General features: G+C 36.8%; 1 protein-coding gene across 1 annotated transcript in view; it reads right to left on the bottom strand.

The window, feature by feature from the left end:
* Positions 1-27,951, bottom strand: part of LOC103610663 (propionyl-CoA carboxylase alpha chain, mitochondrial-like) — a 49,799-nt gene that overhangs the window by 7,117 nt on the left and 14,731 nt on the right. Inside the window, exons 2-4 of the mRNA XM_008594782.1 lie at positions 23,495-23,572; positions 17,936-17,983; positions 17,755-17,823 (exon numbers count right to left, since the gene is read on the bottom strand). Coding sequence (XP_008593004.1) covers positions 17,755-17,823; positions 17,936-17,983; positions 23,495-23,572 — 195 coding nt within the window. The remainder of the gene's footprint in view (positions 1-17,754; positions 17,824-17,935; positions 17,984-23,494; positions 23,573-27,951) is intronic.

The raw sequence follows: 27,951 nt of genomic DNA, 5'->3' as shown, positions 1-27,951 counted from the left end.
ACAACAGATAAATTATTTCAGGTAAAATTAATTTTATCAAATAGTCTGACAAAGACTCGCAAATAAATTAGTTTTTCTCCATAAATAAGACTGTAAATTTATTGAGATTTTTCTACATCCATTAAGATGGTCGTACAGGTTTTTTCCCTTAATATGCCAATATGGTGATACATTGATAGATTTTCTGATATCTAATCATCCCTTCTATATTCATTTTCTTTTTTTTTTTCCTTTTTGTCTTTTTGACTGACCGGTAACGGGATCGCAACCCTCGGTGTCGTGCCCGCACCGCGCTCAGCCAGTGAGCAGGAACTGGTCTCCACATGGGATCCGAACCCTCGGCGGGAGCGCCACCGCGCTCCCAAGCGGCGTACTCTCCAGTGTGCCACCAGGCCGGCCCTCTATATTCATTTTCTATTGCTGCTATAACAAAATCACCACAAACTTAGTGGCTTACAACAATGCAAATGTACTATCTTATAGTTCTGGAGGGCAGAAGTCAGAAAGAGTCTTATGGGGCTATAATCAAGGTGTCAGTAAGCTGATTCCTTTTAAATGCTATAAAGGGAGAATCTGTTTCCTTGCTTTTTTTGGCATGTAGAGGTCCCTGCATCCTTTGGCTCATGTCACTCCAACCTCTTGCCTCTGTCTTTACATCTTCTACTACTACTCTGATCACCTGCCTGGTGACTCTATCAGGTAGCCAGATAATCCAAAATAATCTCCCCATTTCAATATCCTTAACTCAAATCACATCCGCAAAGTCTCTATGCCATAAAGGTAATATTCACAAGTTCCAAAGGTTAGAAACATGACACCTTTGGCAAGCCTTTGTTCAGCTACCACAACTTCATTCCTTCCATAAATCCTATTTGGATCAAGTAGAGAAGACTCATTTGTAAAAGAGTTTAAGAAAAGACTTTGCTAAAGAAGTAATAATTAAGTGAAGAGATATGACTAGATTCCGAAATCATTTATGAAAGGACTTGCTTATGAATCAGAAATGAGGAATGAAAGAGTAGTGATAAGATAAATTCCTACATTTTTTGCTTCTACAATAAGATTAAGATATGAGGAACCCAGGAAGATCAAAGCTCAGTGTGGGTCATGTTGGGTTTGAGGTAGTTTTAAAACACCCAAGTAAAAATATCAGAGAGAGAAACATTTAGGAGTCTAGAGTTTATTAAAACTACAGAAATAGAAGTGGAAGAGAATGAGATCTTTCAGGGACAAGGTATAGAATGAGCAAAAAAGAGTGAGCCTACCAATGAAACTTTCAATTATTCCCGCACAGGAGACACAGAAGAGAACCACAAAAGTAGAAAGAAAACCAGGATATTAATATATCACCAAAGCCAGGGGATGAGAGTGTTTGAGGAAGGTTAATTAACAGTGTCAAATACTGCTGAGAAGTCAAACAGAAGAGGACTGAAAAACGTCCACTGGATTTAACATGAGAAAGTTACTGGTAACCTTAGCAAGAGCTCTTCTAGCGGAGTGTTGAGGACAGAAACAGATTCAGTTGGTTCAGGGCCTTTGCACATGCTGTTCTGTCTGCCTAGCTGACTGAGTGGCAGGTGGTTGACTCCCTCTCATCTGTCCATCTCAGCTTACATTTTACCCCCCACAGAGAATTTCCCTGACCACCCTATTAACAAAGAGTCCCCTGTGATTCTCTTTCAACAACTTGTTTCCCTCATTATACCACAATTTACAATTACTTATTTATGTGTTTTCTTATTCTATATCTGTCTCTACCACTGAACTGAAAGTGCCATCGCAGCAAAAATCATACTGCTCCTGGCCGTTCTTCTAATTCCAGCATCTACACAGCACTTGGCCCACAACAGACACTAACAAAAATCTAGCCTTCAAAGTAATAAACTTCACTTTCTTTGGGGAAGGAAGGAGACTTTTCCTTATACTTAGTATGGGAAGCAATATGCTACAATGGAGAGAGTACAATTTAAGAGTCTCACATAATTCAAATCTTATCTCCACTACTAACTAGCCGAATGATCTTCGGCAACCCATTTTATGTCCTGAAGCCCCAATTTTCTCAATATAATGGTGACAATAATAGTCACCTTCCATAATTATGTGCTTTTCTAGTACACCACAGATACTCAATAAGTGGTAGGTATTATTTAGAATGATCATGTCCTTTCCCTCCACCAAGAAGTCTAAAGGTGTGAGGTCGTGATAGATATGAGTTAAGTCATGACCTTGTAAACACTGAAATATGAGAATAAAGATAAACTGTATTTTCAAATCTTTTATTAAATGTATGTTTTTTTAGTAAGATAAAACTTCCAATCCTTCTTAAATAGATGCTTAGAGAAAAATAAATCCATCATTAGGTACTTTTTCATACCACCAAGCACTAAATTACAGAAGTAAGTTCCCTTTAAAACTGTTATTTAAATTCACCGGAAATTTTAAAATAAACAAAATCTACTCCCACTGTTTCACTGTTTTGCTCTTAAATTAGAATTTTAGTAGAAGTAAGAGGACAAAGTTCTTATTACTAACAAAAAATTCAGAAGGTCTTGCAACATCCCCTTCCATTTTACAAGGAAAAAATTTTCACATATCACTTTCCATAGATTAAAAGAACGTGGAATGTTTTTATCAAAGTTAAATAGCAAGGTACACAAACAAACAATGAATAAAATAACTCAAACATGATGACACTCATACAAATCCTTTTTTTCCTGTCCAAATGTAATTTTTGGCTCACTGCTAAATAAAGTCATAGTCCTTCTTGACTGGAATGATTGGTTTACCTTTAACTCCACGGGGCTTAAACTATCAGTCTTTTAAGAAGCTTTGCTGGCTTTTGACAATTGAACCTGCTGAGCTCACAGCACCCAAGGGAGGGTCTTGGTTGCAAGTTTTACTTCTGATGCCGCTGACCACTAATACTGACTCCATAGATAATGGATTTCAATAACAACCACCCACAGATTCACACTTTGAGTATTACCCATAATATTGCTTTAATTAAGTTGATGCATGAAGGTCACGGTTTGGTAAAAAGTTTCATTAAATTTGGCAGTGCTTACAATAATAATAGTAGAAAACTGTGTGTTCATCTTTACAGTAACTCTATAAATTTGCCTACAGCTATAATCCAGTTTGTTCATGGATTTATGCTGCATTTCAATTTATTTTCTAAAAGGAATTCAATTTATTAGTTCCATTTCCCCAAAATATGTACATTTCTAGCATTTCTAACGAATAGTTTCATGACAGAAGGCACTAACCATGCTGGGCACAGAATGGGTCTACCTGACACAAAGAGACCACCCATCACAGCAAAAGAGATATCCACCCCACTCCCAGCCCAATTTTAGAGCATTTTGATGGTGGAAAAGATTAATGCTTTGATTTGTCCATAGCTTCATGTGTTAAATATTAATTTCTCTCTGAAATACTAGAATTATTTTTCCATCTTGAAAAATAAAGACATACAAATTTTATTTCTGAACCAAAATCTTGTATGCAATAGAAAATAAGCCAAAGAATATTTACAACAAATATATGAAAGGGCAAAGCAAATTTTTAAATGAATCTGAAATTAGAGGTTTACTCTAAAGTGTTTTAAAAAGTGAAATACTATACTTTAAAACGCAAATCACATGGTCAGCACAGTTGATAATTTTCTATTTTTATATGTAGAAGGTAATTTGAGGTTATTTTATTGAAAAGCAAAAAATGATGACTGCATTCAGCTCATATACATATAGAATTCAGCAACAACTGTATTTTTTAAATACACAGTCTGACAGGCACTACAGTGGATAATAATGAATCAGCATGGGAGCCATTTAATATATTTCTTGATTAACTCATTGCCTGTCCAGTTCGCACACGCACATGCTTACATGTCATAATCGTCATAATTCCCATCATCCCCACCACTAACACTCCAGCGTCTTGATTAGTGCACAACTCCCAGACGAGCCATTGCTAATGCTAAATAATTCTCTTCAGCCTCCTGCTACTATTCCGCAGGATCTCCAATTAAATATAATGTCCCTGATGAGCCATATTAATGTGAACAGATTCCTACCAGGAATCCTATCCTATTCCATTTTACCCAAAATCACAAAGAAAGTAATTTAGCCAAGCCAAAGATAATCAAAACACTTAAAATTGATATAGTGTAATGTTTCTGCAAGATAATTTTTTTCAAAAACAATAAAAGCAAAAAAGAAAAGAAGAAAAATGTCAAAACATTCTAAATGCTTTCATCTCCTGATTAGTTAGTTCTTCACTGAAAAGTCTAGTGTTTTAAATTTGCATAGGTGAATGCATTGTATTCTTAATCTAGAAAGGTTACTGAAGGGCTACATTTTACAAGAAAAGTGAACAATAGCAAGTTTTAAAGCAAATATGCCATTTAAAAATCCTTTGATTACCTAATCACCAGAACTCCAAGATCCAAAATCACATAAATGAAACCAATTCTTTCCTTCCCATTAAATGGAGATTTACAGTCACTATCCAGAGGCTTTGCCATTGACTTTATGTTTGTTGATAAGGAAACTTCATGTTGAAATGCGACAAATATAAGTATTTTTGCAAGAATAAATTAAGAATCTTACAGATTTTCTACTGCAATCTAAATGCCTGGAAATGTTTCTAACCTAATTAAGACCAACTGGGAAACATAGACCAGGACGACCATCATCTCAAAATATCCTTTACTAATAAAGGCAAGTTAAGAAAATGTTACTTAAATATACTACCTCAACTACAAACACACACACACATACAGTAAAAAGCCACCTGCTATTTTTCAGTTAACACCTCAAAAAAAGTTTTACGAGCCTGACCTTAGTCATTTATTCCTATTTGAAGATCAGTGATAGCATCAGCTGCAAACAAATCCATTAACAGATTTTGTGAAATAAAAAAAATTTTTTTTTAATTAGGAACTTTAACTCCTTTCCAAATAGAAAATGGCTGAAAAATATCCCAAAATCATGTAAAAGAGAAAAAAAGAAATGTTTGAGGTTTCTTACATTTAAATTGCTTTAATCTCTGTACATCTAGGGTAAAATTGAAGATAACACTAACGAAGACATAAATAGATAAATATATATATAAACACAAAAAGATATAAAATAAAGATATTCCAATGACCCCATAAAATTTTGATAAGTTTTCCCCTAAGGTCTTTTATACCTTAGCCTACATTAATGTATTCCATCTCCATTTACCTGATCATTACCCTCCAGTTTGTTCAGCTGGAACCAACATACACTAATTACTTAGACATCACAAAGTCCTATTTGTCCTTGTTCCCTCCCGAGACAGCAGGGAAATATTATCAAGGGTAGGCATGAGAAGTGATGATCACCCTCACCTTACTGTCAATCATCCCAGAGTGTTCACAGCAAACCCCACTCAATCTCATTACAGAATCCCAAGGCTGAGACTACAATACGCACCAGGATTCATACTTTAAACAGCAGGTTGCCTGGGTAAGATGTGAGTCACAATGAATACTTCCCCAATCTCAGATTCTTGTTTCAACATGGTAAATATCAGATATTTCTCATTTAAATCCAACATGATCGTACACAGACAAAGCAACGAAATATCAATACGTTCAATTTAGGAGTGTAAATAGAAAATATAGTCAAAGGTTCAAATACAGAATCATTTTCTTCGTTTGAAATAAAGATTCGTGGGGCCGGCCCGGTGGCGCACTGCTACAGTGCGCCGCTTGAGAGAGCGGTGGCGCTGCCGCCGAGGGTTCGGATCCCACATACAGACCGGTTCCCGCTCACTGGCTGAGTGGGGTGCGGGAGCAACACCGAGGGCTGCGATCCCGTTGCCGGTCCCGGTCCGGTACAGGCGCGACACTGAGGGTTGCGATCCGTTGCCGGACACGAAAAAAGACAAAAAAAAGGAAAAAAAAAAAAAAAAAAAAAGAAATCAAGACTCGCAACTCTTCTCATTTAACCTGAAATATCATTTTTTTAAAAAAGCAAAACCCTAACTTTAGCAGTTTGATTTTGTGGAGAAGCATACTAGTCTTTTTACTTAAAACATAAATGAATGAATACCTGAATGAATGAATGTTTTCTAATGTGCATTTTGAGCACACATACAACAATCTCAAAATTCTCAAATTTGTTGTTTCCACTATTCACCATACTAATGAAGTGGGATCCACCTACACATTTAGAAACTCCTAGCCACTAAAAAAAAACATTTCTCATCTCTTCTATGTCTTACCTTCTCTGGGACTTAATAAAATCACAGTAAATTAGAGGCAGGCAACCCTGGAATGAACTTTCCTGCCTTCTAAGTCAACATAATACAAGAATATTTCAAAAAGCTCACGGAATGGGCCGAGCCCATGGCGCACTCGGGAGAGTGCGGCACTGGGAGCGCAGCAGCGCTCCCACCGCGGGTTCAGATCCTATATAGGGATGACCAGTGTGCTCACAGCACTCACCGGCTGAGTGCGGTGCAGCCGGTCTCAAAAAGGACAAAAAAAAAAGCTCATGGAAAGATTTGTATCATCTTTTAAATCTTTTTTTCCACGAACTTTGGAAGGAACTTGTGAAGGTTAATTCTAGGTGTCAACTTGATTAGATTAAGGACACATCTTTTCAGGTGTGTCCATGAGGGTGTTTCCAGGAGAGACTGGCATGAGAGCCTAAGGGGACGGGGTGGGAAAGATCAGCCCTCAGTATGGAAAGGAACCATCCAATCTGCTAAAGCGAATTGCTCTCTCTATCCACTGGAACTAGAATACGCTCTTCTCTCCCGTCCATTGACATCAGAGCTTAAGACTCTTCGGCTTTTGGGTTCCAGTATTTACACCAAGTACACTATCAGCTTCTCTGGTTTTGAGGCCTTCAGACTTGGGCTGAGCCATGCTACCAGCATCCAGTTTGCATATGGCCTACTATGGGACTTCTCTTCACAATCGTGTGGGCTAATTAACCCTAATACATCCCCTCTCGTGAATTTATAACATATCCTATTGATTCTGTCTCTCTGGAGAACCATGATTAAAACATAACTTCATATTAAGAAGGTCCTCTATAAAGTCAAGTATACTCCCACATCAGCCCTCTGAATAAAATCTAATGAACTTATTCCATAGACCTATCTCCTTGTGCTTCAACATTTTTGGGGTGCTCCTAATTATTTCCAATTTATAATGTAAATAATGTATTTCAATATGCTAGGGTTCTCCCTCTGTCAATTTTCTCCAGAATTTTCTGGGTCACTCTTGCATACTTTACTCTTTTGCCAATTTCTCTCCAAAAATTACATTGTTATATTTATTAGGATTTAGTAGAAAAATATATAGATTAATTTAGGAATAACTAGCATTTAAAATATTCAGTTTCCCTATTCAAAATAGGAAGTCCTCAGCCATGCCCCCCTGACACACAAAACCAGCCCAGTGACAACCACCAAGCCACCACAGGAAGTGCCCCGGGATCTCCCGAGCCAGAGGGGTGGGGGACCAAGGGTCTAGGCCATGCCCCCCCCCACACCCACAACCAGCCCAGTGACAACCACTGAGCTACCACAGGAAGTGCCGTAGGCTCTCTCAAGCCAGGGCGGTGGGGGCCTAAGGGCCTTGGCCATGTCCCCCTGACATCCGCAACCAGCCTAGCAACAACCACCAATCCACATCAAGCAGCACTCCAGGCTCCCAAGCTGGGGCAGTGGGGGGGGCGAGGGCTTCAGCCACATCCCCCTGACATCTGCACCCAGCCCAGCAATGACCAAGATACTGCTGGAAGTCCCCTATTTCTTCTCCCACCCTATTTCCTTCTTTATCATATAGTGTTTTATCATTTCCATTGCTTCCACAAATTTGTATTTTTTTAAAGTTGTATTTTCTACCTTGTTAATAAATATACATGAAAGCTATAGATTTCTTTATATTTATTTTTTAACCAACCACCACAGGGTTTTTCTTACTGTTTCTAAAGAGTTATTCAGTTCACTGTATAACTACAAACTTAACACAATCTTATTACTTTTGCCTTTCATGTCCACCATTTTATAGCTCCTGATTAACAGCATTACCTAGCACTTCTACAATGCTGTTAAATAATAGTAGTGACAGAGACCTCATGAATGGGATTAGAGACTTCATGAATAGTAGTTACAGAGATCTCATGAATGGGTCCCTTATAAAAGAGACCCCAGAGAGGTCCCTCGGCCTTCCATCATGTGAGGACCAGGTATGGGACCCTCACCATAGACCAGATAGGCCAGTGACTTGACCTTGACTTCCCAGCCTCCAAAACTTTGAGAAATATATTTCCACTGTTTGTAAGCCACCCAGTCTACAGTATTCAGTTATAGCAGCTTGAACAGACTAAGGGAGTGACCAAGAAAAGAAAGAGAAGACTCAAATGTCTAAAATCAGGAATAAGAGAGGAGACATTACTATCAACCTTATATAAAAAAAAAAAAAGATAACAAGGAAATACTGTAAACAACTGTATATCAATAAACTAGATAACTTAGATGAAATGAACAAATTTCTAGAAAGACACTAACTACAGACACTGACTAAAGAAACAAAAAATCTGAATAAAACTGTAATAGGTAAAGAGATAGAATTAGTCATCAAAAAACTACCCACAGAAAAGCCCAGACCCAAATGGCTTCACTGGTGAATTCTCCCAAATATTTAAAGAAGAATTAATACCAATTCTTCACAAACTCAACAAAAAAAATAGAAGATAAAAGAAAACTTTCCAGCTTATGAGGCCAGAATCACTCTGATACCAAAACCAAAGATATCACAAGAAAAGAATACTTCAGACCAATATATGGACTCAAAAATTCTCAACAAAACACTAGCAAACTGAATCCAGCAACATATACAAAAGATTATACAACATGACCAAGTGGAATGTATCCAAGGAATGCAAGGTTGGTTTAATATTCAAAAATCAATCAATGTAATATATCATATCAATAGAATAAAGGACAAAAACCACATGATCATATCCATAGATACAGAAAAAACATTTGAAAAAATCCAATACCCATTCATGATAAAACCCCTCAACAAACTAGGAAGAGCAGGGAACTTCCTCCACCTGATAATGAGAATCTATAAAAATCCCAGAGCCTAAATCAAACTTAATGGTGAATTCTGAATGCTTTCCCCCTAAAACGAGGAACAAGACAGGATGTATGCTCTAGCCTCTTCTGTTCAACATTGTTCTGGAAGTTAAAGGCAGGGAAATTAGACAACAATATGAAATAAAAAGCATCCAGATGGAAGGAATTAAAACTATTTCCATTCACACATGATGTAATCTTATATAGAGAATCCTAAGGAGCCCACTAAAAAACCTATTAGAACTAATAAACAAGTTCAGCAAGTTTGCAGGATACAAAATCAGTTGTATTTCTATATATGTACAATTTACAATAAAAAAAATTGAAATTAAGAAAATAACCACTTACAATAGCATCAAAAAGAGTAATAAAATACTCAGGAATAAATATAACAAAGTAAGTGTAAAACTTATACTCTGAAAACTACAACACATTGTTGAAAGAAATTAAAGTGACTTAAATAAATGGGAGGACATCACATGTTCATGGATAGGAAGACTTAAAAATATTGATAGCTATAGTCCCAAATTAACCCACAGACACAACTCAATACCAATCAAAATCCCAGCTGGATATAGTCTTGCACTAGGACTATGTTCCCTTCATAAACCACTCTCCACAAATCTTTCCAAAGAATAATAAGTGTGCTTTCCAAGGGCCTGGAAAATGAAACATAAAAGACAATTCATGATTTCATAAAAGGCTTAACTCCCATTTTGATTTCTCCTGCCATGGTTGCTTCATTGGAGTACTTTATACTACTGCTTGCTTCTGGCCTCATCCCCTGGATGCGGTAGCACTAATCTCATCAATATAAATGAATTGTTTTCCTAGAGAAAGCCTCTTAACACTGCTCTATATCACTCTTTACTCCTCAAAGAAAGCAAGAGGACTTCCTTAACAGAGAATAGAGGTATCATACTATTTTAAAACAATCCAACAATAAGCCAAGTAGATAACCAACAAATCCTCCCTAGAAACACCTAAAATCCTATAACAAACATCCTCCAAATGAATAGCTTGGTTTGCAAGAAACTACAAGCAATTCCAGGGATCTTAAACAAAGAAGAAGCTAAAAACCAGACTGCATCCACAAGAGCCAGTACCACAGCCAATCTTGGAGAGTGAAGGTAGGAAACTCAATAATCTAGAGAACTGATTTTTAACTCTCAGAGAAAGGAAACAGACCCCTTGTGAGTTGAAGATTCGAAGGAAAATCTCCTATGTAAGGCCAGTGTGCTTGAAGATTACATTCTCAGTGAAAGGGATAAGGTGGTGAGGGTGGGAATCAACCTACTAAACAGGGGGAAGACAAATACTTTATCAGCATCTTTGTGGTTCAAAGTAAAGGAAAAAGTGATCCCTGAAAATTAGAAACCATAGGCCTATTTAACAAGAGTGTGTGTGTATGTGTGTGTGTGCGCGCGCGCGTAATTTCATTTTATTCTTCCTACGATACTCATAACTCAGCAAACTTCACACCAAGAAATTAATACAAAAATTAGTCCCAGATCAGTGATACCCTGGAAGACCTAGAAAAAAACAAGTATAATACCCACCCTACCAGGCCACATTCACAACCCAAACCATCTTGGAATTCAACAATAAAGATACCAACTTGGATGGGAGACCACCTAGTAACACCAGGTGCTATAGACTAAAAGAAAAAAATAATGACAAATATTAGGTCACAGCCAAAATCTAAACATGTGAGGAAACAATACATTTGTAAGGAAGAGTCAGGGATAGAAATAGATACCTAGGAACTCAAAATAACATAACAACATGATAGAGCCTTTAAGATAAGTATGCTAAAAATGAGTAAGAGATGAAAAAAGGATTCAAATACATTAAAAAAATTTTTACCAAAAAACAGGCAGATTCGAAAACGAGCGAAAGACCAAAATATTTCTCAACAGACAGCAAAAATGACAAATGCAACCAAATTAATCACTGAGTCACACAATTTTCATTATTGGTGCAAAAATATTAGATAAGAGGTAGTTGAGGAACAAAATATTTACATGGATGCAACAATTCACCCCACAAATTAATACAAAAAAGAAAAAAATGCACCATGATAGTGGAAAGACCTGGCAAAACCAAACGATCAAACTTAGCATAACCAATACAACAATCTAACATTACGAACCTCTTGATACGATACAGTAAGAAATAACATCACTCATAAAGTATTCTTCCCAAAATATTTATCCTGAATCTGTTCATAAGGAAATAATCAGAGAAATCTAGAATACCTATAAGCCAACTAACCTGGATTCCTCAAAATATCAGCATGATGAAAATCAAAAGAAAAGAGGGAAGGTAGAAGCACTATTTTAGGTTAAGAAACTAAAGAGGTGTAATAACAAAATGTAACTCATGAATCTTGATGGGACTGTGGATCAAAGAAAAATATTGTAAAAGACATTCGGAAACAACTGGGGAAATTCAAATATGGTATGCATATTAGATAATATTATAGAATTGGTAATTTTGTTAAGTTTGATAAGGTATTACAGATATGTAGGAAAACACTCTTATTTCTGGGGGATGAATGCTGAAGTATTTAGGTGTAAAATGCCACAATGTCCAAAACTTACTTTCAAATTCTTTATCCAAAAAAAAAAAAAAAAAAAGATACACAATATACTCATATGTACACAAAGAAATAAAGCAAGCATGCCAAAATGTTAATAATTGGTGAATACAGATGAAGGGTATACTGGTATTTATTGTACTACTCTTCTAATTTTTTCATCATGTTTGAACAAACATTTCAGAAAATAATATAAACAAATGGCCAATGACATGAAAAGGTACTCAACAACAGTATTCATCAGGGAAGTCTAAATTAAAAGCACAGTGAGATAAACACAGTGAGGCCACTAGAATGGCAAAAATTAAAAGGACTAATAACATCAAAGACACTCTCATACATGGCTGATGAGAATATAATATGGTACAACCAAGTCAGAGAACTGTCTGTCAGTTTCTTATAAAGTCAAACATGCATTTATTTATTGCAGGGGTCAGCAAAATACTGCCTACCTACAGGCCAAATCCGATCCAATGACTATTTTTACACAGCCATCAAGCTTAGAATAGTTTTTTCATTTTAAAGGGCTATAAAAAAATTAAACAAAATAAAGAGTATGCAATAGAGACCACAGTAACCTGTAAAGTCTACACTACATTTACTATCCAGACAGAAATATATCTATTATCCGAACAGAAAAGGGTTGTCAACCCCTCAACCACAGTATGACCCAGCAATTCCACTCCTAGGTATTTACCCAATAGAAATGAAAGTATATGTTCACAAAGACTTGTATAAGTACACAAAGACTTGTATAAGTATGTTTACAGAAGCCTGTTCATAGCAGCTAAAAATCGGGAAGGGGTGTAATCTGACAAGCTCATTCTAAAACTCACATTGAAGAGCAAAGAGCCGAGAATACTGAAGATATTTTAAAGAACATGTTGGGGAGAGGGAACCAACAGAAAACTGCATAATCATCTTTAAAAGCCAACTTTTTTCCATTAAACACCAATTATTTGTTAGTTGGCTTTCCTTCTCTGTGTGACATTATTTAATAGTATAATAACTGTTCATCTTTTTCCCTGCTTAACTATTTCAAAATTAGTTGTTTTGGACATAAAATTAAGAGCCTTTAGAATCAACTATTGGAGTATTTTCCTACCGCAATAATACTTACATTTCAACTTATGGAATTAACACACAAAGCATGTAAGGTTTTTTACTCCAAGTTACTTTTTAGAAGCTCACCTCTTGAAAACAAACATTCAAACACTAACACTATCGCTGAATAACATGGCTTGTTCTTATTACTGATATTGTAAAGTTGATTAGATATGATGTTAACCTCTGTGATCATGTGTTGAGGAAACAAAAAATGCTGTTAGAGGAATTCACCTTTTCAGCCTTCCTGCAACTAAAGCAGAAACCAAATAACAGATTTAGTTCTACGTTGAGGATTAAATTAAACTTTTAACATTCCAATCATCATTATCACTCTGCTCTACTTAGAGTATCTTTCTAGAAACTGACTTACAGTAGGTCATATTAAGAGAAAGTTTTGACTGAGCATGGAATATTTCCAATGTGGGGCCTGGCAAATCTTATTCTAAATTATGTATTATAATCTCTGGTATACTGACTACTACTTTCAGCCAGAAGTAGCTAAAAGTCTTCAAAATGTAAAACTACCACATCAGCTTTGGGAAAGGTATAAATGGGAAAGACACAAAACTTACAGCAACTCTTTAGAAACCAGTTTTTGCAAAGTCTGGAAAGTGACTGTCTACCTCTTGATCAGAATACAAAGCAAGAAATGGAAAAGTGGGAAAAGTCAGCCATGCCATTTGAGGTAACAACTTAAGAAACAGATTACGGGCATACCTCACTTTTTTGAGCTTCGCTTTATTTGGCTTCCCACATAATGCATTTTTTACAAGTTGAAGGTTTGTGGCAACTCTGCATCCAGCAAGTCTATTGGTGCCATTTTTCCAACAGCTCTGTGTCACATTTTGGTAATTCACACACTATTTCATACTTTTTCATTAACATCATATCTGTTATGGCGACCTGTGATCTTTGATGCTACTATTGTAACTGTTTGGGGGCACTGCAGACTATGCCCATATAAGATGGTGAACTTAATCGATAAATGTTGTATGTATTCTGACTCCTCCACTGACCAACTGTTCCCCCATCTTTCTCCCTCTCCTGGGACCTCCCTATTCCCTGCAACACAGCAATACTGAAATTAGGCCAATTAAAAACCTATAATGGCCTCTAAGCATTCCAATGAAAAGAAGAGTCCCATGTCTCTCATTTTAAATCAAAACCTAGGAAAAATTAGGCTTAGTGAGGAAGGCATGTTGAAAGCCAAGACAGGCCAGAAGCCAGGCCTCTTGTGCCAAACAGTCAGCCAAGTTGTGAATGCAAAGGAAAAGTTATTGAAGGAAATTAAAAGTGCCACTCCAGTAAACACACAAATGATAAGAAAGCAAAACAACCTTATTGTTGATATGGAGAAAGTTTTAGTGGTCTGGAGAGAAGATCAAACCAGCCACAACATTCCCTTAAGCCAAAACCTAATCCAGAGCAAGGCCCTAACTCTCTTTAATTCTATGAAGAGAGAAACAGGTGGGGAAGCTGCAAAAGAAAAGTCTGAAGCTAGCAGAGATTGGTTTATGAAGTTTAAGGAAAGAAGCCATCTCCATAACATCAAAGTGCAAGGTGAAGCAACAAGTGCTGATGTTGAAGCTGCAGCAAGTTTCCCAGAAGACCTAGCTAAGATCATTGATGAAGGTGGCCACACTAAACAACAGATTTTCAATGCAGATGAAATAACCTAATGTTGGAAGACGATGCCATCCAAGACTTCCACACCTAGAAACAAGAAGTCAATGGCTGGCTTCAAAGCTTCAAAGGACAGGCTGACTCTCTTGTTAGGGGCTAATGAAGCTGGTAACTTTAGGTTGAAGCCAATGCTCATTGACCATTCCAAAAATCCTAGGGGATTTATGCTAAATCTACTCTGCTTGTACTCTGTAAAGGGAAGAGCAAAGCCTGAATGACTCACATCTGTTTACAGCATGGTTTCCTGAATATTTTAAGCCCACTGTTGAGATCTACTGCTCAGAGAAAAAGATTCTTTCAAAATATTACTGTTCATTGGCAATGCACCTGGTCACCCAAGAGCTCTGATGGCAGACGTACAAGGAGATTAATGCTTTTGTGCCTGCTAACACAACATTCATTCTGAAGCCCAGGATCAAAGAGTAATTTCAACTTGCAATTGTTATTAGTTAAGAAATACATTTCGTAAGACTATTGCTGCCATAGATATGATCTGTCTGACAGATCTGGGCAGAGTCAGCTGAAAACCTCCTGGAAAGGATTCACCATTGTAGACGCCACTGACAATATTCGTGATTCATGAGAAAAGGTAAAAATATCAACATTAACAGGAGTTTGGAAGATATTGATTCCAACCCTCATGGATGAGTTTGAGTGGTTCAAGACTTCGGTGAAGGAAATAATTGCACATGTGGTGGAAATACCAAGAGAATTAAAACTAGAAATGGAGCCTGGAGATGTGACTGAATTGCTGCAATTTCATGGCAAAATTTTAATGGATGAGGAGCTGCTTCTTATGGATGAGCAAAGAAAATGGTTTCTTGAGATGCAATCCACTCCAGGTGAAGATACTCCATCGATGGAAGGCATGTCGAAAGCCACGACAGGCCCAAAGCTAGGCCTCTTGTGACAAACAGTTAGCCAAGTTGTGAATACAAAGGAAAAATTCTTGAAGGAAATTAAAAGTGCTGCTCCAGTGAACACAGAAATAAGAAGGTGAAACAGCCTTATTTACATTGTTGAACATTGCTGAAGTAACAACAAAGAATTTGGAATTTGACATAAATTTAGTAGATAAAGCAGTGGCAGGGTTTGGGAGGACTGACTCCAGTTTTGAAAGATGTTCTACTGTGAGTAAAATGCTATCAAACACCATTGCGTGCTACAGAGAAATTTTTCATGAAAGGAAGAGTCAATTTTTTAAAAATTATAAAAAATAAATAAATATTTTTTTAAAAAAAAGAAAGAAAAGAAAGGAAGAGTCAACTGGTGTAGCAAATTTCATTGTCTTATTTTAAGAAATTGCCACAGTCACCCTAACTTTTAGCAGCCACCACCCTGATCAGTCAGCAGCCACCAACATCAAGGCAATTCCCTCCACCAGCAAGAAGATTACAACTCACTGAAGAGTCAGATGACCATTAGCACTTTTTACCAATAAAGTATTTTTTAATTAAGGTTCATTCATTGTTTTTCTAGGCATAATGCTATTAACAGATTACAGTATAGTGTAAACATAACTTTTTTTTTTTTTTTTTTTTTAAAGATGACCGGTAAGGGGATCTCAACCCTTGACTTGGTGTTGTCAGCACCACGCCCAGCCAGTGAGCGAACCGGCCATCCCCATGTGGGATCCGAACCCGGGGCCTTGGTGTTATCAGCACCGCACTCTACCGAGTGAGCCACGGGCCAGCCCTAAACATAGCTTTTATATGCACTGGGAAACCAAAAAATTCACGTGACTTGCGTTATCATGATATTCGCTTTATTCAGGTGGTCAGGAACTGAACCCTCAATATTTCCAGTATATGCCTGTATTCTATGATACCAACACTGAAATATAAATATATAAGGAAAAAATCAAACAAAATATAAATAATTTTGGACTATCCATGCCAACAGTCACCTCCATAAAAATGCAGCATAGAGAATTAACTCTATGTTGATATGGAAAAATAATAAGTGAAAGGTTACTGTTAGACTTGAAATAAAAACAGTGATTGTCCACAATTCAAACATTTTTTTCTCTCAATTTATCCATGGATAAAAACTCCTCATGAGCTAATACACTGACAATAAACACAAGATGAGAAGTGTGAATTTTAAATGTGTTATTAGCTTGATGGTGACTTTAACAAACTTTTTTCTAGAGGAGTTTGCTGTTGATAAATGTCTTAGTTTACCAATCAAGAAATAGATTAATGAAAGTAACAGTTCTCATCATTTCATGAATATCTTGTAAGAAATATAAGTTACTATTAAAACTATCACAGTTAAAACAAATTTTAAAGCCACAACTAAATGTTTTAAAAAGTATGAACGCAAAACAAGTTTAATTGCTTAATTTAACTGCTTTTCACTAAAAGATGAATATTTTAAATGCACCTGTCAAATAAACTAGGTAAGATAGTTTACAATTTTGTTCTTGAAAAAAGGAATAGAGTCATAATAAGACAAAATGAACAACATACTTGTAGTTAAAACAAAATTTAAAAATCACAAAACTTGCAAAGTTTCTGTATTAAATTACTACACTATAAAAGCTAATCAAAGGGTCCTATTATCAAAAATAGTATGAAAGAATGAAAAACAGTAACTTAAAATACAACTATTTATATTTCATTCCATAAAATTCCAATAATTTACATTCTTTTCCCATGGGATTTTTTCTACTCATACATAGTTCATTACTGCTAAAAAAGCCTGCTGTGTTAAAATGTCAAATAAAATAACATATCATTTACTGCTTTATGCTATACCTTCTGTTGCTCATGTCCAATTAGCATTAGCCTATCTCTCATTTATCAAACTTTCAGCTGAACACTTCAAAGCATTTAGGAAAGAAAGGTTAAACAATTATAGCATTCCCTTACTGATACTGGAGTTATGATGTGGGGAAAAGTAATCTCATAAGGGAGCACTGTGTAAACAGTTCGTTAATCTTTGAATGTAAGTTTCTCATGTTTTGCTTAAATCTACTAGGTGACCAACAATTAGCCTGGCAATTTTTTAGCCTATTCTAGGTTTTTAAAGCCTTGAAAAAAAAAAATAGTTAAAACATATAGAAGACTTATGATACTTCCATTTTGCTTAATACAACAGTGCACAATTAAATAAATGGTTTTAAAAATTGAATATACCCCTTGCAGGCCAAGAGGGGAAAAAACTATATCTTTCACTTTTTTTTCTGCTTGACCCGAAATTAAGTCCTGATTTAAACAAGGCAAAAATATACTTACAGAACTAGCATCAACATCACTGTGGATGGCAACGGTCTTAATGCCCATCCTCTTGCAAGTTTTAATAACCTATTTTAAAATACATTAATGTTATCAATTAATAGTGATTCATATTTTAAAAGATTTAATAATAATAAATTTGATAGAGTAAAATGGAAAATGAAATTAAAATTCTACTCACCCTACATGCAATTTCTCCTCTATTAGCAACAAGAATTTTGTCAAATGTCTGAAGAGAGAAAAAAACACATTAAAATTTGTTACTCTTGCTTTGGGACAGAAAACAATAATTTTTTCCACAATTAACAATGGATATGACCCTAATAAATGTTACTTCCTAGAGTAATGTTAAATACTATAAATAATATGTTAATTTACAACCAGGGAACTACTAAACTCATCTGATAGGACCTGGCCTTGTAATTACTTTGATAAAGCATCAAGTGACTATGTTAATTTATTCACAAGTGAACTAAGTGGGTATTTATAAGTTATCTTGCCAAAAAAAAAAAAAGACTTTGAATGATATTTCAGAACACTAAATAACTTTAGACAAAATTGCTTAACAATTTATTTTCTAAATTCTGGGAAATTCTAAGTGTCATGAGTTGTTTATCAAACAAAAGTCTAATATAAGTATAACTTATATTCCATCTCTGTTGGTATGAGGCAAATTTTCAATAACTCAGAACAGATACCAATTGTGCTCATATCCAAAAATTCCCATACCAAATAGATAATGCCATTTGAATATAATGTTAAGTTTGAATAACCATCAAATTCTGAAGCAACCTCAGCCAAATAATAGAGTAGTTCCATCCTGTGTGTATCAAGGGACCTAATTTCCAAGCCCAGCTTTGCCACTAATGACCCATTTGACTTTAAGCAAATCAACCTCTGTAGGTGCTGATTTCCACTTATATAAATTGATAGCACTCTAATGGAAAACTATTAGTAAGGTCTTCTTCCAACTCTAAAATTGTACAAGCTAATCCTTTTTTAGAAAACACACACAATTTAGGTAAGTTGGATGCAATGCATATTAGTACACGATTATTTCTGGGTTAGTAAATAAGTTAAATGAGACTGTAAAAAAAAGTTCTGGAAATATTACTAAAAGAAAAGTTACATATGAACTTTAGAAAAGTACTCTTGTATAACTCAAAGCAGTATTTTAACCTACAGAGAAAGTGCAGAATCTCAGAATTGGAAGAGGCTTTCAAAGTCTTGGTTTAACCTTTATATCACACATGGCTTATTCCATCAACCTGAGACAAGCCTCTATCTTAAAAACTGGTAAACTTCTTTTTTTTTTTTTTTTTTTTTTTTTTTCTTTTGTCTTTTTCCGTGTCCGGCAACGGATCGCAACCCTCAGTGTCGCCCCCGTACCGGACTGGGACCGGCAACGGGATCGCAACCCTCGGTGTTGCCCCCGCACCTCGCTCAGCCAGTGAGCGGGAACCGGTCTGTATGTGGGATCCGAACCCTCGGCGGGAGCACCACCACACTTCCCAAGCGGCGCACTAGCACAGTGCGCCACTGGGCCGGCCCCAAAACTGGTAAACTTCTAACTGAATAGAATCCTGAACTATTCAGAACCTTGATCACATGGGCCCTTAAAAATCTATTCTCACCTCAGGCCTGAGAATGTAAAATCTTCTACTTCTATTTCTTCCACAGACTTTTTGAAGTACCCTCATATATCCAAAAGGTCATGGTAAATCCCTATTAAACAGCAAGCATATCCTAAGAAAACAATGTTTATACTTCCCTGAACTACATTTTAAAATGTGAAGTTTTATTAAGTGTTAGACTACATCTGATAAAAGCACCACAAACATCATTGCTAGAAGTTACACATGAAGCAATTGTTATAGCAATATAACAAATTATGATATAACAAATTTTGATAACATTATAAGGATTAAGTGAGAATCCCATTCTAATTTCTGTTCCAGAGGCAGAGAGCCAAACTGCCCATGCTGGATGTTCAGGATGCTGTGTATAGAGAAGGGAGAGTATGAATAGCAAGTGTAAAGACAGTGACACTGAAAGAAGAGGGCAATACTAAAAAACAAGGAATTTTTAGTATGGCTAAAGCACACACTATGTATGGGGGAACCGCAGCAAATAAAGCTAGGGTGAAAAAGGACAGAACACGAAAGGACTTATATGCCACTTAAGGAACTGGTACTTTACCAGGCACCCTGAAGACATCCAGGAAAAAATAAGACAGCAATATAAATCAGGAACCTAAATCCCTGGTAACAGAGGGACTTTCAGGTACAAGATAAGATAAAGAGCTTTTGCAGCAACTATTCTTTTTTTTTTTTTTTTTTTTTCCTTTTGTCTTTTTTCGTGACCGGTAACGGGATCGCAACCCTCAGTGTCATGCTCGTACCGCGACCGGCAACGGTATTGCAACCCTCGGTGTCGCGCCCGCACCATGCTCAACCAGTGAGCAGACCGGTCTCTATATGAGATCCGAACCCTCGGCAGGAGCGCCGCCGCACTCTACCAAGTGCGCCACCAGGCCGGCCCTGCAGCAACTATTCTAACACTGTTCTAATGATGTCATCTGAGTAAAATGTTTCCTGAGGAATTTTTTGGGTTATTTTTCTTTTAATCCATTTTCTCTCTCTATCACTCCTTCCTTCTTTCCCTTCCCTATGTTTAGATCTCCATTGCTAGGGTCTAAAACCACAGCTGGCACTCACTCCATTCAGAGACCAAGAGGACTGAGCTGGCCCCTTATGCTAGGTACTTGTTGGAATGACAGCAGAACTCTGGACACTGAGTACTTACTTGCTCAACACTTCTGAGAAAGGGTACAGCACAATGGGTAAGCCCACCAGCTCTGGAGAAAGACAAGCTTGAGTTTTACACCCAGCTTACATTTACTATCTGTGGGTTTTTTGCCTCAGTTTCCAAATGTAAAAAAGTGAGTTGTTAAGGATAATATTAAGCAGCTGACATTTACGGCACATGCTTCTATACACCAGGCACTGTGACAAATCCTTTCTGTGCATTATTTCATTTATTCAGTAATAGTCATGTGGATAATATTTATCCTCATAATAGTCCCATGAAGTTAGTTCTGACACTATCCCCATTTTACAAATGAGAATACTAAGGCTTGGTGAGGCCAAATCACTTGACTAAGACACTTACATTACTAACTAGTGGTAAAGCCAGAGTTCAGACCCAAGTATTCATGTCAGAGCACACCATGATATGACATGATCAGAATATAATGGTGCAAGCTCTAAACACTGTATTATTAATGCCACCTAAGATCGTATTTGTTATGGAAGGCACACCACAGTGCTGTACTGGCTCAGACCAACTGAAGGCCTACTGAAACTTTCTGGTCTTTTTCTAAGCAAATTATCATGAAGTTAATTCTTACTGTCATGACCACATATGAGACAACAAGTTGACTTGTTAAAACCCGAGCTAAAAAATAATGTTTGCAAAAATGATTAAATTTCGCCTGGCTTAATTCTGACAATGTCAGCCACTGATAAATTGTGGAATAAAAAAGGGGTCACTAACAGGTTCAGATAAGAATCAATTTAATAAATATATGTTACAAAAGATCAAGTCTACTTGCACTTAGGATGGTAACAACAAACTAGCTCATATTTAATGAATAGCTACAAGGACAGCAGGAATCCCTGGAAGGAGAAAGGTCAAATTAAATGCAACCCTCAAGTAGAATGAGGCCACCAACTTCATCTGAACATGTACCTGTACTGCCCATGGGTGCCAAAAAACACCCATCACTGAGGTTGCCATACAGTTTCTCCACAATTACCTTAGGCAAGGGCACAGCAAAGGAGATGGCAAAGATAACAGGGAGAAGATATGGTTTCAGATATTTACAACAAAATACGTAACAGCTTAGTGGATCCCAAGGGGACAGTGGCTCTCTTTAAATGTCCTAAACCAAAATAGTTATGCCACATGTATTCATTTATTTTTAGTAATTATCAGTAGCCACCAATGTGGGAGGTGAGTTAGCTACAGCAAGTCCCAGACCAAACTCTCCAACACATATGAACATTTATTAACAGACATAAAAAGAACCTTAAAACTTGATCAATAAGCTCAAGAAGTCTCAACCTCCTGCACTCTGTAATGCTCAAACAGCCTGCAGGAAGTTTTCACCTGAGGCAAAGGCATTGATATTCTGATTTGGGTAACCATATTGTCAGACTCAAACCATCAAGAACCCACCAGACCAGGGGCTAAACACAGGAGTATTTCATTTATGGATCAAGCCTGGGTGTTGTCGTTACAGGTAAAGAATAAAAAGCTAATGACATTGTTATATATTATGTTACAAAGGCAGAGAATTTCTCTTAAGTAATGGCCAATATACATACCTTGAATACCACTAATTCCATCAATGACAGCCCATTTCTAACACCTATTATGCTAATGAGGAAGACTACCAGTGTTTATAGGGAGAAAGATGGCTGAACCACTTGTAGTATTCCTCCCTTCTGGAATGTGGCCTCTTGAATAAATGTTAGCTAACACTCCTAATGTTCCCAATTAAGATAGCTTATTACCTATAGATTGGAACTCAATACATGTCTGCACAAGCATATATACACATAAACCCCAAAGCATACTGCCTATGATGAAGTTTTAAAATTAAACTCATATCAAGGAGTTTATCATAGCTAATTCATTTATACCTGCACTGTCTGATATGGTAGCCACTAGCCACATGAGGCTACTGAACACTTCAAATGTGGCTAATCAAACTAAGATGGGCCAGAAGTGTAAAATATACACTGGATTTTAGAAGACCTGGTACAAAAAAAAAAAGTATCTTAACTGTCTCACTAATACTTTTTATATGGATTATATATTGAAATAACATTTTAGATATTGAGTTAAATAAAATATTATTAAAATTAACTTCACCTGTTCTTTTTACTTTTTTTAATGTGGCTATTAGAAAATCTAAATTACATTTGCCCTGCAATTGTGTCTTACATTATATTTCTATTGGACTGCATGGATGTAGACTATTTCTTCCCCCAAGCCTCTAGATTCAAAGGAATCTGGAAAGTAGTTTTGTTCACTTCAGCAGATGATTTAGAAGATAACTCAGCTATGTAATTCTCAAATAATCATTCATATCAGTTCCACTTTCATGACATTCACCTTGAACATTCTCTTCTTAACCAAAACTCTCCTCCAGCCCACTTTGATGTTTTCATCACCACTACCCCATGTTTTATTTCCAATCACCACTTCCATTCCCTTTTTATCTCTCCTATTACAAGGTTCAAACATTACCATATATCAAGATTTTAACTGGAATTCCCTTGTTCCAAAATTTACAATGTGCATATTGCCTTCAATCCAAATGCATCATATAAATATTAAGTGAATGAAACAAAAACTCAGTAGTTTGATCAAAATCTCTGAACTGCCCCATATTTATGAAAGAACAGTGTATTAGTTATTCTGCTGAAAACAAGAGACCACATGGTAAATATATTCGATTTTTGGTATAGATACAAAAACAATATTAAAAAGACTCAGGGTATAGCCCACAATGAAAAAAGGAACAAAGGTTGAGCACTTATGCAACCTATGATGCTAGAGCAATAAATTTATACGACATTAATAAAATTTAATCTGTTCACTGAGCACTGTGGAGATGAGTAAATAAAACCATTATAACTCAGCTGTTGAGAATATTTTTTTAAATACTTACTTTTTCATTAGGATCATATCCCACTGAACTGAGACTATATGACACCATTAAGTGCTGTCTTGAATAGTGTGGAACATGCTAAAAAAAAAGGAAAGTGAAATAAATTACGGATAATTGAATGGGCTTACAAATGTTTTCAGGGTACTACTTCCAGTTCACTTCTAGATAAAATGTTTTGTCAATCAATATATGTCATTCTAAGTAATATACCATAATTATGAAAGGAAAATCATAACTACAGACTTATTATTACGTTGACACACAAAAAAAAAACCAAAGGCATCAAAACAATTTCCAGAAAAGTATAACAATAACAGTCAATGGGCCAGCTAAATCTGAAGAAAGGTCCTTCTGATCATGCAAATTGATGGAGCAGGGTCAGAAATATCAACATATCACACATAACTTTATAAAACACAAAACAAGAGTCTTGGCCTCAAGGAGCTTCAATATTAACAGTGATCAGAAAATAATAATATGGGGCCGGCCCGGTGGCGCACTGGATAGTGCGCCGCTTGGGAAGTGCGGCGGCGCTCCCGCCCGAGGGTTCGGATCCCACATACAGACCGGTTCCCGCTCACTGGCTGAGCAAGGCGCGGGAGCAACACCGAGGGTTGCAGTCCCGTTGCCGGTCCCCAGTCCGGTACGGGGGCAACACTGAGGGTTGCGATCCGTTGCCGGACACGGAAAAAGACAAAAAAGACAAAAAAAAAAAAAAGAAAATAATAATATGCTATTTTTTTATTTGCTGATGTCTTGAGCATGATTTCTTATTTTCCTTTTTCTGGTATAAAAGTGGTTTGGCTGATAAAAAGTAATACCAATAATTAAGTTTACCTATAATTCATTATAAACGTTTGTGGAGAAAGTACGCCTTTGGGCTTTAAAACATTAAGAAAAACTAATAAAAATTACAGCCAAAGTTTAAGAAAATGATTTACTCAGTAGTCACTGATAAAGCTAGACCAAAAAATGCAGGAAAGAAAAAAAAATTAGTGAAAGGCAACAGGTACTACCTCTTAGAATTTCTAGGAGGATAACAACTCAAATAAGAAACAAAGTGTTTTTATAGCAACATTTTAAAATGAACTCAAAGATTTATATAATTATTTTTTTAAAGTATCAAGCCCCAAATTACAAAATATAATCTCTATACAAAAGTGAAGGTAAGACTAGATACCAAAGATACAGTTTATAAAATAAAGGCCTTTACTAAGTAAAAGATAAGAAAGTATAATGAACTGAGAATGGGAAGAAAATTAACTTTATTATTTTGTGCCTATTAAAGGCCAAGACTATCTCTCATATATTCCTTCAAGCATCCCCGGGAGTAAAGAGAAATACCCACAACTTTATTAATGAGAAAAATGAGTCCCAAGGACTCAAATTTCACAGGGCTAGGTTGTAATGGTTACAAGATTTAAGCATAGATCTGTTTAAAAGCTTTCTGAAGATTTTTATTTAGAGACAATAAAGACAGTGGCACCTCCCACATTAACATTAACCCGGTCAAAGATATAATTTGGGATGAGAAAAATGACAGTTTGTCAAGAGGGTCTCACCATTCCCTATGTGTTCAAATAAAAACTCAGTCTTCTACTGCCTTCAGCAGAAGAGCTATATTTTAGAAACTTTACTGTTACAAGCAAATTTAACAAGATAAAGATAATACTCCTCCCAAAAATCATGTGTTTATGGCCTCACCCGATGCAGAAAACAATCTCTAGAGATAAAGAGATGAGGCAAAAGCTACCTGGGAATTTCTCAATTTATGCTGATGCAAGGTAGTACGAGGATATTTATACAAGAAAGTAAATAGCATATCAGCTTCCTATTGATTTTATAAAATGAAATAACAAAATGGTTTGTGTTTTTATTAATTCTCCCTAATATTGTAAGTCACATTAATGATCTGTTGTAGGAACATGTCAACATATTCTTTTACAAAAGGCAAAATACTACCTGCCTCTTCAATTACTAACAAATAAAGGTATAGATGAATCCTGATGGCAGAAACCAAATGTGAGTCTTCAAGAGACAAAATACAACTGGATGGACATTTTCAGTCTTCTAATTAGCTCTGAAGAGTGAAAATAAGGAGTGATGTTTCTGTCTGGGGAAGGGAATGCCAGAGAATACAGCTTACCACCTGGGAAAGAACTCTAGGAGAGGAATCAAGGAAGCTGAGTTCTAACTCAAGCTCAAGCTCACAGTATCTCTATGTCTTGGTCAAACCACTTGAAACCCTCTGCTCTCTGCTGAGACATGAAAACTCAGATGACTTTTCTGTAAGGTCCCTTACTAACCTAAACCACTATTATTCAAAAACAAATAATCAACAACAACAAAAAATGAAACACAACAGCTTAGTACTCTTGTACTCTTCGTAGTCTCATCTCATCATGTGGATGAGAGCCTCCGAGGATTTATTAAAGGATATATGGCTCATTCAAACCAAACATGCAGACCAGAAGGTGATGACACATCTCACTCACTGCTGAAATACTCTGAGACTAACAACAACAACAAAAATGCAGAGCTACTTAGTGGAAATAAAGCTAATGTCACAGGTTTTGACAAATATGAATTATGCATTACGTTTCTAGGGTACCTTTTGGAATAAACACCACAGGCTATATGGACTGGACTTAGCTAAACTTGGTACAACAGAATACAGAGCGTCTATCCCAGAATGATTTGGAAACTTCTAAGTGGCCAAGTTCTGAGGAATGTTTGGGTCAGCTGACTCAATGTATAGTTACTTTCCAGAAACTATCAACAACATAAAACTAGAATAAAAGACATCTATACCACAAAGTTCTTGAAACTAAATCAAATCTATTACAAGTTATATCTGGCCATAATTTAGACATAGCACTATACCTAACTGAGCAAACTGTTTTTTGAAATATTTTTATTACTATTTTAAAATACTTGGTTCTAAAGATCTAACAAACTATAAGTCACCACCATTATCAAAAGAGAAAGCACAGAGCTTGTAGACATGTGAATTTGTAGTAATGTGGCCCAAAATTTTAAAAAGCATGGATGCCCCTGGTTAGAAGCAGACAGACTCTAATAGCAGAAAAACTACCAAGGAAAAGCAAGGGTTTGGACCATTCCTACAGCAAGACTGAACTCATTTGGAATCAGCCCCATAATGGCTCTGCTCCTGTTTACTCCTGGCAGACCTTCATGGAAGTTCAAAAATGAAGAATCCGGGTCAAAAATCAGTTTTGGTAAAGCTACAACATCAAATTTCCTTTTCAAATGCAGGGAACAAGTCAGTAAAATCTGCTAATTTGGAACTTTACACAGAATTTTAACGACTGTTGTTTTTGTTATATATACAACAAACTGGCTACAAGCCCAGTCCAAATTTCTTTTAAGATACTTCTGACCAACAAAACTTCTGAGGAAAAACTTTAATCAACTCCATTTAAAAAGCCTCTTTAGCCTATCACAGCCAAGAGAAAGGTCAGGGTGTACAAAATGACTTCCCAGTAACTGAAAGTGAGCCAAGATGCCGGGTACTGTTCAAGCTTTATTAAAGGAAGAAAATCTGCTGGGCTCTGGTCAAAGTAGCAGGCAGCCCAGGGCTGCCCTGAAAAGGGGACAGCACCAGGTGTGGGGGTGGTAGAGCTTATATTGGTATGTTGGCTCCAAGAGCTGGGTGATATAATTCCAGGGTGGGGATTGAGTTAGGTCATGGGAATGGAGAGTTCTGCGCATGTGGCATTTTCTCTGAAACCATGAGGCTTCTTGTAAAAGAGAATGGGGAAGGGCAGGAGGCGGGCAGCGCCATTGTGTACTTGGGCTTGTCTAAAGTGGTGCTGGTTATGTTGCAGATCTATTATTCCTGCCTTTTAAGTATAGGAAAAAGGGGAAAAGGGCAGAGGTCTCATTCTTCTGAAGCTACTTCCTGCTGGAGATGGGCGAAGATATGGAAAAAATAAAAGATTTAGGTGGCGGGGTACTGCTTTTGTGTGGGGAGGTTGTACTCCGCTGGGGAAGGGTCGCTGATTCTGAGGGGCTGATATCCTCCTTGCAGGAACTATTTGGCAACCTTTTGGTTGGTGAGAGCCTGCATACGTTCCTGCAAGAAATTAGAGAAACACCAAGAGACAGGGACCAAAAAGTAGGCTGAGTCCCAGCACAGTTAGGGGTCCTGGTAGGGGCATAAACCAGGGTATCCAAGGGTTCAGTGAAATGGTTTAAGTTGTCTTGGATCACCCTGGACTCATTTATGTAATAACAGCATTCCTCCCCCAAGAAGAGGCAGGGGCCTTCCTTCTTTTTTTTTTTTGTCTTTTTCCGTGTCCGGCAACGGATCGCAACCCTCAGTGTCGCCCCCGTACCGGACCGGGACCGGCAACGGGATCGCAACCCTCGGTGCTGCCCCCGCACCTCGCTCAGCCAGTGAGCAGGAACCGGTCTGTATATGGGATCCGAACCCT

The sequence above is a fragment of the Galeopterus variegatus genome, unplaced genomic scaffold (genome assembly GCF_000696425.1).
Source record: "Galeopterus variegatus unplaced genomic scaffold, G_variegatus-3.0.2 Scaffold167, whole genome shotgun sequence".
Taxonomy (NCBI): domain Eukaryota; kingdom Metazoa; phylum Chordata; class Mammalia; order Dermoptera; family Cynocephalidae; genus Galeopterus; species Galeopterus variegatus.
This window is presented reverse-complemented; position numbering and strand designations above follow the sequence as displayed.